This window comes from Carlito syrichta, unplaced genomic scaffold, assembly GCF_000164805.1.
Source record: "Carlito syrichta isolate Samal-C Ts95f unplaced genomic scaffold, Tarsius_syrichta-2.0.1 Scaffold287805, whole genome shotgun sequence".
In the NCBI taxonomy this organism is placed as follows: domain Eukaryota; kingdom Metazoa; phylum Chordata; class Mammalia; order Primates; family Tarsiidae; genus Carlito; species Carlito syrichta.
Genome location: NW_007231901.1, coordinates 194,820 through 207,829, shown reverse-complemented (window position 1 = coordinate 207,829; position 13,010 = coordinate 194,820). Strand labels below are relative to the sequence as shown.

Here is a 13,010-nt window from a genome sequence, read left to right as displayed (position 1 = left end):
GTCAGGAAAGATACTCTTTCTTTTTAGGGGGATTATTAGCTCTAAGAATGCTATAAATGTAGAAGTGCTAGTGGCCATAGTTACCACCATGTAGAGAGATACAGTCTAGGAATGATGGGAGAGAAGGAGAAATAAGTACAGAGCTCCAATGCCATCATTTAAGCCTCTGGATCATTCAATCAGTTATGTGAGCTGTTAAATTCTCTTTTTTCGGCTGGGCTCAGTGGCTCAGCCTGTAATCCCAGCACTTTGGGAGGCCGAGGAGAGTGGATTGCCTGAGCCCGCGGGTTCGAGACCCGGCCAGTCAACTTGGCGAGACCCGGTCTCTACAATAAATCAAAAATTAGCCGGGCGTGGTAGCATGTGCCTATAGTTCTGGCTACTCAGAAGACTGAAGCGGAAGGATCGCTGGAGCCCAGCGGTTCAAGGCTGCAGTTGCCCGGAGTGTGCCCCTGCCCTCCAGTCTGGGTGATAGAGTAAGACTCCAACTCAAAAAAAATTTTTATCTTTTTTCATTAAGCCAGTTTCACTTGGATCTCTGTGGTATGTGACTCCAGAAGTCCCAACTACTGCAAGAAAGCTTGGAAACAAACTAAGTGCCTATCAATAAAGGAATGACTTGTCAAATTATGGTGCATAATATGGAATTCTGGCCCAGGGTCAAAAACAAGAGGCAGCATGATATATACATAGTACATGGAAAAGTCCTCTAAGATATGTTTTTAAGCAAAATTGGAAGCAAAAGATGTAAAGAATGAGCCTATTGATGTTTTAAATTTGTGCACGCGCATGCGCATGCACGTGTATGTGTGTGTGTGTGTGTGTGTGTGTGTGTGTGTGTGTGTGTGTGTGTGTGTGTATGTGTGTGTATGAATATACTGAAGAACTGGAAGGACTTATTCAAAATTGCTTACAACTGTTATCCATAGGAAGAGGAGACGGTTAAAAAGAGAATGGTGAGTACACAAACAGACTTTCTCTGTATTTTCTATTTTTCTAATCTTATCATAACAAGCATACACTTAGTTATGACTTATGTAAGTTGAAAAAATTAAAATGGGAAAAAAAATCCTACTCCCGGTTTTTATTTTCAGTCTTTATCACTTTTATTCCACAATTCATCACATCTAAAACCAGCATCCTTTTCTCAAAAAGAGTGTCCTTTTTCCATTTCAAGTCATCAACACTCCCTCTTCAACACTTCCTGAGTGTGTCCCCCCTTCCTTCCCCTCATGTCTGCCCCCTGAGGTCAAGCCCTCATGAGCTGCCTAGACGACTGCAGTCGTTTCCCATCCATCTCGGGGCCTCCATGCTTTCTCATCTTTTACCCATTTCCACAAAGAGATATTTCAAAATGTAATTCTGACCCTGTTACTCCTCTGCGAGTAGCCTTCAGCCAGAGCAGGAATGAAGTCCAAACTCTGCAGTGTGGCATGCTCGGTCCCCTGAGATCTGACTCCTAATGACACCTCCAGTCTCATCTCTCACTTCTCCAACCAACCCCTCTCCTTCCATGTTCCACACTTCCCAAAGAGCTTGCGGTTCCCAGGATATGCGAAACTCTCTTTTGCTTCCCTCCCTTTACACATGCAGTTTCCTCTGCCTAACTCACTTCCCTGCCTTCCTTGCCTGACTTACTCCCTCTTACTCAAAGCTCAGGGGAAGCGTTTTTCTGGTTCTCCCAGATTGGATTGGGTACCCCTTTCATGTGCTCTTGAAACTCTCTTTGATCAAAAAAAGTATCTCTTTACTTGCCTGCCTCTTTCCCCAGACTCCTCAAGATGGAGTAAGCAGTAAAAAAATACAATGCAGAGCCAGACTGTCTGGGTTTCAGTACTGCCTTCCCATTTTGATGGCTGTGAGACTTTATGACGATTCCCTTAATTTCGGTGCCTCAGTTTCCGCACCTGTAAAATGAGTAGTACCCACACCCAAAGTTGTTGTGAAGCTTACGTTAAGCTAACATGCGCAAAGTGTTCAGGTGGGTGCCTGTCCCACAGAAGGCATCAAATAAAGATTTGCTATCATTTGCATGACTGGCAATCTTTGTACCTACTACATGTCTGTCAGGTACCCACTAAATGCCCAGTGAATGAAAAATTGCTTTTTGAACAGAGTATTCTGAGCAAATACGTCTGTGAAAGTGCGCATTCTAGAAAAGGGATTCGATTTTAATCTGAGACTTCCCATTTGCACTCATTTAGAAACTCCAATTTCGAATAACTGGAACGTTCATTACCATCATCCATAATACAGCCACATGGTAGGGATCCGGTGTGATTATTCACACAGCTTTATCATAAAATAAGCTCAACCATTGATTTGAATTTCCAAAGTGGCAAAAGTGCTAGCCCCATGTTGAACTAATGGCCTATGGAATTCCATGTCTAATGTGTTCTGAAAATGTGGGCAGAATTATCTTACGGCAGGATTATCTCAAGTCCTGCTTCTGCATCTTCTAACAACAAAAAGCTACTAAGATTTTAAAGACAGGATGGTTTCTAAGAACTTTTCCAGGGCCAATGACAAGCAAGAAGGGGCCTTTGTCATTTTTGCTTCTGTTACAATCAAATATTATTTGCAACCAAATACACTCATCTACACACGTCTGACTGTCCCCATATACCTAGACATACCAGAATGTCTTCAATGAACTACATGAGTTCTTAAAGGTACAACTGAAAGGGCAGGAGAGAGAGAACAACAGAAAGAGAGAGAGACAGACATAGAGAGACAGATAGAAAGAGAGGGAGACAGACAGACACAGAGAGACAGAGAGAGAGAGAAAGAGACAGACAGAGAGAGAAGGGACTGAGGGAGTGAGGAACTGAGGAAGATGGACAGGTCTGATTTCTCAACGGCGGTGCGCCTTATGAGGTGTGGGGCTGGAGGGCCACACATCTCAGGACGGGTCATGCAGGTGCCCTTCCTTCCCTCTGTCCCTTAAACCCACCCAGCCCCCCGCCCCCCTACACACACACGCAAGCCCAAGGCACCATCTACTCTAAAGTGTCCCCCCCACCAAGTCAATGCACAGGCTGTACTTCATCTATCCCCATGGACTACAGCCCTGGAACTCATTTTTCACCAGGTCTGGTAGACTGAGGAGACAAGGAAAATTCATTCTCCAGACCCCAGGGGGATTCTGGGATTCAAGGAGACAGAGAATAGTATGCAGCCAGAAGCCATCGATTTCCTTTCCCGGCCTCCTGGTGCTTTGATCTCACTTTGTAGACCTCTTACTCATCCCTTCTCTCCTTCCTTTCTACCCATAAACCCCGAAGGTTTAGGGACAACTGACTCTTGACAATACGGTGCCCTATATTTGCGCAGCTCTTTTCTTTCAAGGAAACTGGATGCCCATCTAAACATCTCTTCGTTAATCTTGCAGCCCTTCTGTGAGGTGGGCTGCCAGGCTAACAAGGACTCTCTACTTCGCAGAAAAGGGGCAGGGCTAAGAGAAGAAAGGGCTGAGGGACATCTGTAGTGGTCAGATGAGAGGACTGCCACAAGCAGGACTCTGGGGAGTTTACTGGACAAATTGCATTTCGCATCGTGCAATGACTAGCCCTAGAGAGCAGAATTGCCTGTAAATACAATGTCGGAGAGTTTTAGAAAGTCTCTAGGGGCTGGGCTCGGTGGCTCAGCCTGTCATCGCTGCACTTTGGGAGGCCGAGGTGAGTGAATTGCCTGAGCCTGCGGGTTCAAGACCCACCTGGGCAGCTTGGCGAGACCTCATCTCTACAATAAAATAAAACAAAAAAATTAGCCGGGTGTGGTAGCACGCACCTGTAGTTCTGCCTACTTGGAAGGCTGAGGCAGAAGGATCGCCGGAGCCCAGCAGGTCGAGGCTGCAGTGGCCAGGAGCGTCCACCGCACTCCAGCCTGGGTGAAGGAGTGAGACTCCAACTCAAAAAAGAAAAAAAAAAAAAGAAAGCCTCTAGGAAATACATTGAAAGGGGCAATTAAAAAAAAAAGTCACTAGGAAATACATCCAAAGAGACAATTTTTAAAAAAAGAGGAGGAGAATGAAGAGGAATCAATCACGTGGGATGTGCAGGCAGAAGCTCTCTAAGAGACACTAACTCTGGGCTGCTTCTGGCCACAGCCATCTTCTGTCACTAACATCCATTGGCTATTTTCCAGGAAGATTACAAATGCTGTCTCTTTCTTTAGTTATATATACATTTTTCAGGGAATAAGATCTTATTTCTCACTCCAGAAAACTCACTGTCGCGGGCAGCAGGGGAGTCAAGACAGGCCGGGACTCAGAGACCCGAACCCCAACTTTCCAACTTACCACACAGTAGTCCTAGTCTAACTGTTGTCTCACTTGCTTTTCTCGTTTTCTTTCATTGTACACTCACCATTATCCCAGCCTAAAAGTTGATTACTCAAAGTATATGTGCCAATGCTCCCTCAGTTAGAGAAAATAAGAAAGCTTCCACTCTGACTCTGTCTGAAATTTCGGTATTTTAATTGGTGCTTCCAAAAGATTATGGCAATGTGAAAGGCAAATGCCTGCAGCAGCTAAGCTTTTCTGGGTTTGGTTTTTCACCAGGGCTGGCAGTCTCGTCAAAGTCTACCCTCCTCGGTCTGCACAGGGTGACACTAAGTGTCATCACAGACAAGAATGGACAACAGTCATGCACACTTTGTTTTCCCATGCCTCCCAAGCCCCTTGAGCCAGACATACGCATCCAGCCACACATTAACACTCTCACGGAGACACCTCATGCCTCTCTGTCATGCTTTCTGTTCATGGGGCCATTCACTTACACAAAATGATATTAAACTGACAGGTCAGTATGGAAAACTGCTGCACATCTTCACAAACACAATGTGTCACTTCTCTTTTCTACTTGCATGTGGCTTCAAAAACACTATTTACATTTGGAGAGCATGTTCTACTTAGTAACTCCTTTTATAGTTATATTAATTAATCCTCTCAACACCCAGGTGACGCTGGCATCATTATTTTCTATTTTACATGAAACTGAAGTTGAGAAAGGAATATAAATGTAACTATGCTGAAACATAAATAATGCCCGAATCAGAAACTGAACTGATCCTGGCACATTTTACATCTAACGATAAGCTCTTAGCCCTGTAAGCAGTGAAATCATTTCTAATAACTTAATAAATGCCTTAAAGATCATAAGATATAATTTTACATTTATTATGTGAGATAATGAGACTTTATACATAATGAAGGAAAATAGAATATGAAAGCTTATGATTTGAACAGTCAGAAAAATAGGATGAAGTAATCAGAACTAAACAGAGCTTATACAAACAGGAAATAAATGCTTGACCAAGGCCAGGGTCTAGAATAAAATATGGAAATCGAGGCAGGCTCCAGAAGTAATAGTGAGTAGACAATGGCAGATAACACAAAGAGGGATTCAGGTGGTGGAAAATGAGCATTCAGCAAAAGTTAGAAGAGCAAATTTGAGGCTGGGTGTGGTGGCTCATGCCTGTAATCCTAACATTTTGGGAGGCTGAGGCAGGAAAATCACTTAAAGCCAGGAGTTCAAGATCAACCTAGACAACATAGCAAGACTTCATCTCTATCAAAAAACAAACAAACAAACAAAAAACCTAAAATAATTATCCAGACATGGTGATTCACATCAGTAGTCCCAGTTACTCAGGAGGCTGAGGCAGGAGGATCGCTTCAGCCCAGGAGTTTGGGGCTACAGTGAACTATGATTACACCACTGTGCCCCAGCCTGGGCTACAGAGAGAGACTTGGTCTCTTTTTTAAAAAAAGAGAAGAGAGAGAGAGGGGGTTGGGGGGAGGGAAGGAAGGACCAGGGAAGGGGGGAGAAGGAGGGAGGGGGGAAGGGAGGCTCACATGCAGTGATGAGAAGATGGCAATTATTTAGAGGACTTTAGTATAATATGAGAATTTTCCATTTCTGTTCCTAAAAGAAGCAAAGAGAAAGCCAGAAGATGGAAAAAATAAGTAACAGAGAGAAAATAAAGATGAACAGGATTGATTCATTAAGAGGGAAAAAAATAAATAAAATTCTGGGGGGCAAAAAAACCCTTGATATTTTAAAAATTATTAACTAAAAGGGGGAGGTGTTGGTGAAGTCCATCTCAAGGAGAAACCCCATGTCTGTGGTATTAAACTGAGTGCATGAGTGTGGACACAATGTGAAGCAGTTGTACCGACACTATATTTTCCAGGAGTTGTTCCAAATTCCTTTCCATTGCTGCTTACAAACCTAGGTTTTATCGCAGAGGTCAGACTGCATATGGAGGAACTGCTCAGTACACAGAGGATTTTATCTCCCTCACGGTTAACTAAACATTAGATACCAGACCCACATATTTGCCTAAATTACAATTAAGATTTCTCTTTGCCTATGTACAAATTTACTCAACAGATGAAGTTTCAACTTGAGACAAGCTAAGAGAGTTGAAAACACTCCAAAGGGGGAAAAAAAAAAAAAAACACTCTAAGAGACCCTACTCTAGGGTACCAGTCTTAAGAGACAAAATAAATAACAAAGTAAATAAATAAATCTAGTTGCTAATTTTTAATTCAGAGCATTGTAAGATATAGGAAAGTTCTATAATGAGATTGTTCACAGAGACAATAAAATTTCAAGGCACACTAATGACTAATTTATTCTAATGAGTGATTTTTAGCAAGTGACACAGCATATTTATATTCCCTGGGGAACTTTCCCAAAAATGGCAACAGGAAAGTGACATACATGTGTCATTCAACTTCATTTCCTTCTATGATGGTTTTTACCAAAGAGAAAGTTTAAACTCTGAAAACAATTGATGAGAAACGTCCCCCTTCAAGTGCTGAAATGAAGAAAATAGCCAAGCCACTTGCCTTGCTAAATAAAATGGACACCGTGAAGAAATCCAGTAAGAAACTCTCTGAAATATCTCTGTAGTCAAACTGGAAAAAGATGACGGTGAAGCTCAGGTTAATGAACTGGTGAACCGGGTTGCAGAACGAAGTCCGCAGCAGCTTCATGCCAGCAATGATCATCAGGAAAATGTCCCAGCTGTAGGAAAGGAAAGCGTGATCAACAACGGTGTGCGTACCGCTGGGTGAGTTACATTCACAACGTTTCTCCAGCAGAGACCAGTGCACTATGAACTTTACAGGCACAAAGGGTCCATGGGAGGAGGGGCACTCTTGTCTACACATTACAGGGCAGTAAACTGAGATTCAGAGAGTTTGAGTAACTTGTCTAAGGTCTCACAGGAGTCAAGCAAGGATGGAAACTCTGTCTTTGCCACCACAGACAATTTCTTTCCATCCCATAGTCCCTTGTGTTCTTCAGAAAGGACACAGAGGCACTTTTGAGTTCATCTGAAGTCACTACCGCGGTGATGAGAAAGTTTCCCAGAAAGCCTGAGGCCGAGTGAGAAACAGGGTCTGCTCAGGTGTATGCCTTTTCTGTAGAAAAGAATCTGATTGAAACAATGACATAACAGTAGCACATATTTAGTTATGAATAGAAAAAAATACAGAATCTTAATATGAGATTAATCGTAAGTTTTTTGTTATTTTTACATACTAACTCCCAATATTTCTCAGCATATTTGTCATCCTAGTGAACAAAAGGCGTCTGCTCTCTCCTTTTCTTTCTTTTTTCCTTAAAAAAAATATATCATCTACATTTTCCCCCAATGGAATAGGCCTTTTCAGTAAAGGAACTCAGCAAAACAGAGAAACAGAGTCAGGAAAAAAAAAAAAAATACTCATCTAGGACTTTTTGAGGAATGTACTCCTGAATGCTCTTGCCTAAGGAATTGGGTAATTATTAACTTGTATAGGGAGTTTGTGTGATGTATACAATTCTCCCAGATGGTAAAGTCAACAATGAACACTCCAAGCATCTTGAGATTTATTATTAGATCTCAAATGATAACAGTCCAGCGCAGCCCAACAGAGTAAGCAACTATCTCCAGGAGGGGCCTGTGTTTCTGAAGAAAGTCATTCTGCATTTTATCCTGATTTTCCTCCAATTCTATCATGCTATTTGGGAACTCCAAGAGTTCCCAACACAGAGGTGAGAATATTTCTGAGAATGGCTGCATTTGAGAGAGGTTTTCTTTCTCTGGAAAAGTATAGAAAACCAGGGCCGTCCCTCAATTTCGCTAAACCTAGAAGAATCTTGGACCCTAGACCCTTATCTCATTACTAATGGTCTCAGGATGAGACATTTAAGAAGTGCTTTCAAAGTCCTTCCTATCAGTTACAAAATCGTCATCTAAAAGATGTAATGTTGGCAAGTCCATATGCCTCAGTCTGATATTTGACATGCCTTTAGACTTAGGTCTGCAATTATGAGTGAAGTAAGGTTTGCCCAAGGCCCTGTGTGTGATGGGCTTGGATGTGGCTTCTGAGAAAAACTGTCAGCTGATTACATGCAGACTTAAAGTGGCAAAGTTTTTCCGTAACCCAACGTAGAGCCTTCCTTCCCTTTCCAGTGCACAATTAATGCCCATGGTGAAAATAATGTATAAAAGCATGACTTCCTGCCGGGCTCCGTGGCTCAGCCTGTAATCCTGCGCTTCGGGAGGCTGAGGTGAGTGGATTGCCTGAGCCCGCGGGTTCGAGACCCACCTGGGCAACTCAGTGAGACCTCATCTCTATAATAAATCAAAAAATCAGCCGGGCGTGGTAGCACGTGCCTGTAGTTCCAGCTTCTTGGAAGGCTGAGGCGGAAGGATCGCCAGAGCCCAGCAGGTCGAGGCTGCGATGGCTGGGAGTGGCCACTGCACTCCAGTCTGGGTGACGAAGTGAGACTCCAACTCAAAAAAAAAAAAAAAAAAAAGCATGACTTCCAGTCCAGTTGCCTTTGACAATAGTCCAGAGTACAAAACTCCTATGGGACAGCGAGATTCTCTTCGGGAATCTCAATAATAAGGAAACTTAAGACTAGGCATATTTTGATTTTCTGGGGAGACTGGTGATTTTCCAAGTTATTCAATCAAAATCTAGATGCCGTTCAAATCTAACTTTCTATTTTCTGTGACCATGGTTCAATGGTGAACTCACTTTATGTTTAGTAGTTATGACTGTTAAAATGATTGGAGGTTTTAAGGACCAATGGTTATGGCTTTTATAACATTGCAGTAGTAAGGGCTATCATTAATGGTTCATAGATTGTATACAGTAGGCCCTCAAATAATGTCATTTCATTCTACATTGTTTCGTTTTGATGTTGAGGAGAAACAAATAATTTTTAAAAAATCAATTCATGGCCAGGTCCGGGAACACGTGAAGTTTGCATGTTCTCCCCATATCTGTATGGGTTTTCTCCAAGCACTCTGGTTTCCTCCCACATCCCAAAGATGTGCATGTGAGGTGAACTGGCATGTCTTGTGTCTACACTGTCCCAGTCTGAGTGAGTGAGTGTGTTGTGTGAGTGAGCCCTGCAATGGGATGGCATTCTGTCCAGGCTGATTCTTGCCCTCTGCCTAGGGCTGCCTGGGTCAACTCTAACCACCTGTAACTCTGAACTGGAATAACTGGAAAAAAAAATTATCTTACTTGTTTTCATTAATCTTTCTTAAGTGTTTGTCTAGCTCACATTTATTCCAGTGTTTAATATCAGAAGTGTTTTGATCTTTATTTAGAGGTTTGGTGAAGTTTTCGTGACCAGAATTATGCTGTAGAAACTTAACTCTGGTCTCTATCAATCAGCCTGCAGTAAAGTTGGTTTTATTTGGTTTCGTATCAGCTTTGCTTAAAGTCACAGTTTCTAAGAACTTCTTGAGGAGGATAAGTGAGGACTTACTGTACTTAGCTGAAGGTGTTATAAAGGCTTTGAGGGCAACCCCCTGGGGTCCCCTCTCACTGTGGGAGTTTTTCTGTCCTCTCAATAAATCCTGCTTTAAAAAAACAAATAAATAAAATAAAGGCTTTGGTACCAATCAGTGGACGATAACCTGGGACAGATGGAGAGCAACCATTTAGACCAGGCTGAGAAACAGAAATTCCTAAATATATCACAGTTCATGCATTCATTCCTTTATCGTTCCCCTACTTGGTCATCCATCTACCATCCTTCTAATATTTACTAGAGGTTGGATATTTAAAGCTAAATTAGAAGCGGTCTCTGCTGTTGACAAGTCCACTATGTGACTATCTAGTACAGCGGTTCTCAAAAACACAGGGAGAGGGGGCTAGCCTGACCTCACTGGAAAAATATCTCAAGGTGATACTGACACAGGGTTCCCTGCTGCTCTGTTTGAGAACAGCAGGTCTAGTGGGGTGCCTGAAAACCTAGGGAGATTTTTTTTTTTAATCCTACAGATGAATGCCTCAGGAATAGAAAGGAATTTTCAGCTTTGGGTTCTGAGAAAAAATAATGCTGATGTTACCATCTGGGAGTTGAGAATATTCAGAGGTATATAGGTAAGATGCTTCTTTTTGACTTTAGTGTCTGGATGGAAAAAGTTACAGGAGGTAGAGAGTAATATTATGTTCAACTGGACTCTCTCTGAACTGTTTAATTGACTCTGCTGGAGTCCTAGCCCTTGTATCTATCTTCTCTGACAGGTTGGCCTCAACCCACAGGCTTATTAGCTCAAGGTCCTCGTTCTGAAGTTGGACAGGGAGAACTTTAAATCCTTCCACTGGACTCCCCACTGGTACCTTCTTTGCTACTCTGCTTTGATTGTATGCCCTCATTCTAGAAATTGAGGCTCTGCCCTGTTCTGAGAAGTAGTTATGGGATCAACCAGGATTGTACCATACTGGGAATCCCTACCACCAGAGAAATATATGTTGACCTAGAGGTAGAGCCATCTTCTAGATTGGATCCCACAAGGGTCTGAAGGTCCATTGTCTGCTTTTTAAAAAACAAACAAACAAATAACCAGTGAGACTAATTTTCATGCCTGGATCTCAAGTCTAGAATTTTAAGTACCAATAAGGGCATAGAATTTTTGTCTTGATCTAACCGAAACAGGTCTGGACTAGAAGGAAGACAGAATCCAAAAAGAAAGAAAGGTTATGGGAGCATTTCATTTCATGTCTGCTTTGTGTGACGATGAATCTACTCAAAGTCCCACAGAGTATTAAAATGCCTTTTATCATGGCTTGTTCAATCTTTGGTGAATATTAATTAATTTGTCCTCATCACACCCTGAAAGGAAGAGCAGGTTAGAATTAGTATGCTTGGGGTTATGCATCAGGGTTGACTTGGACACAAAGTGTTTAAGCAATGTAACTTTCCCAGATTAAGCAAATCTGAGAAAGAATCTCTTTCATATATCCTGCTCTTACAACTTATTTGACCAGCAACTTTCACCTCTCATTAGAATGACAAATCCACAGATTATCAAGGAGATTTCCATTTGTAAACTCATAATTAATTTTAATACATGAAATCAGTACCCAACTGTACATTGTTAATGCTTTGAAAAACACGGGCATCTTGACAGTATGAAGTCTCTGTGCCAGCTTTTAAATGATCAGGCTTCTCTTGATAAATGCAGAGAAAACAGTGACAGTGATTAATTCCCCCCTCCCTCCAAGCACAAAATGATAGAGTATTTGCTAAATGAAATGACATGAGGCCGTTCATAAAGCTTTAAGCATTGTGGTAAGAACTCCAGGAATCCCGGATTCACACTGTGCTTCCGTCTTCTTATTAAGGCTCACTGACTGAGCTTTTGCAGGATGATTTTCAAATCTGCTGACACTTATTCACAACATCACTTCAAGCAGATCTAACTCCATTTGCACCCTGGTCACTCTGCAATAACCATCTAGCTCTGGTGGGTCTCGGTAAAAGACCACCATGGCTTACATTTGCACGGCCAATAACAGCAGGTAGAGGTTGGCTTCTTCTGCAGTCTGTTTAGAAAAACATCCACTAGATGTTGAAAATGTGACCCAAATCATTATGAAACTAAACCATTATCCACTTACTGAGTACCAAGTCTCCGGTGATTGCTTATTGAGAATGCATCAATAGTGAGGGCATTCAAAATTACTGCTGGGTACAAGATATACTTTTCAAAACACTGAAGCCAAACATAGAGTCTTTCAAACCACATTAAATGGGCGACATCTGAAAGAAATACAAAAACCACTCAGAACAGCCACTGACCAAAATATTTTTCTTTAAGTACAGATAATAATAATGATAATAAGTAATATTCCCCCCTTTTAACTTAAAAGCTGCTGATGAAGAACTCTAGATCTCAGATATGATATACCAATTTTCTTTCCAGGCAGCAATTCTTAGCTTTGCTTCTACATAATTCATAAATAATAATATACATATAGTAATATAGGTCAGCATCCTAATTTTTCAAGTCAATTGATTTCTTCATGTATAATTTACTGGAACCAATGAAATGAGCTGTCAGATAACATCAAGTCATCTCAGAGTAAGGAAGGGTGAAAAGTGAAGGATGAAGCATTGGAAAAATCCCACGGGACTACCTCCTTTTAAGCATGGGTTCACTTCAGTGGCCGGGGCTGGTGTCTGGGCTTTCCCCTCTCTCTTTATCTTTCCATCTACAGTCAAATCCCTGGGCAATATATGCAAATAAGAGAAATCCGATTCCCAAACCCCTGCCACTGTGAATCTAGTACATTTTTCTTCATGCTCAAAACAAAGAAAGTGCCATAGTGAGAAAGGTTTATTCCCAGGAAGGGCTGAAGGTGTTAAGCCAGACCCATCTGGGTTGGCATTCCCTCTACCAGCCACTAGCGTGTGACCTTGAACTAGTAACTTGGTCTTTCTGCCCAGCTAGCGCTTCTCTGTGGGGTGGAGGAGCAGCTGGTCTCACTGGTCATGGCACCTTAGGCCGCACCATCTCGGTGGGGAATTACTTCCTCCCTGCCTTAAGTGTGCACAACGAGAGCCTGGCTCTTCTCTGCTTCATACAGCAAAGGGGAGAACGCAGCAGGTTCAGGCCCAAGGTCCTCAGGTAGGCCCATCCCATTCCCTGCCCCATGCCCTCTGTCTGCCAGTAAACGGCAGGCTGCGGAGGCCCCCTTCCTCCCC

The 13,010-nt window shown here is 42.3% G+C and overlaps 1 protein-coding gene across 1 annotated transcript in view; it reads right to left on the bottom strand.

The window, feature by feature from the left end:
* PCNX2 (pecanex homolog 2) overlaps positions 1-13,010 on the bottom strand; it is a 284,046-nt gene that overhangs the window by 142,090 nt on the left and 128,946 nt on the right. The window contains exons 19-20 of the mRNA XM_021709971.1: positions 11,924-12,065; positions 6,857-7,034 (exon numbers count right to left, since the gene is read on the bottom strand). Coding sequence (XP_021565646.1) covers positions 6,857-7,034; positions 11,924-12,065 — 320 coding nt within the window. The remainder of the gene's footprint in view (positions 1-6,856; positions 7,035-11,923; positions 12,066-13,010) is intronic.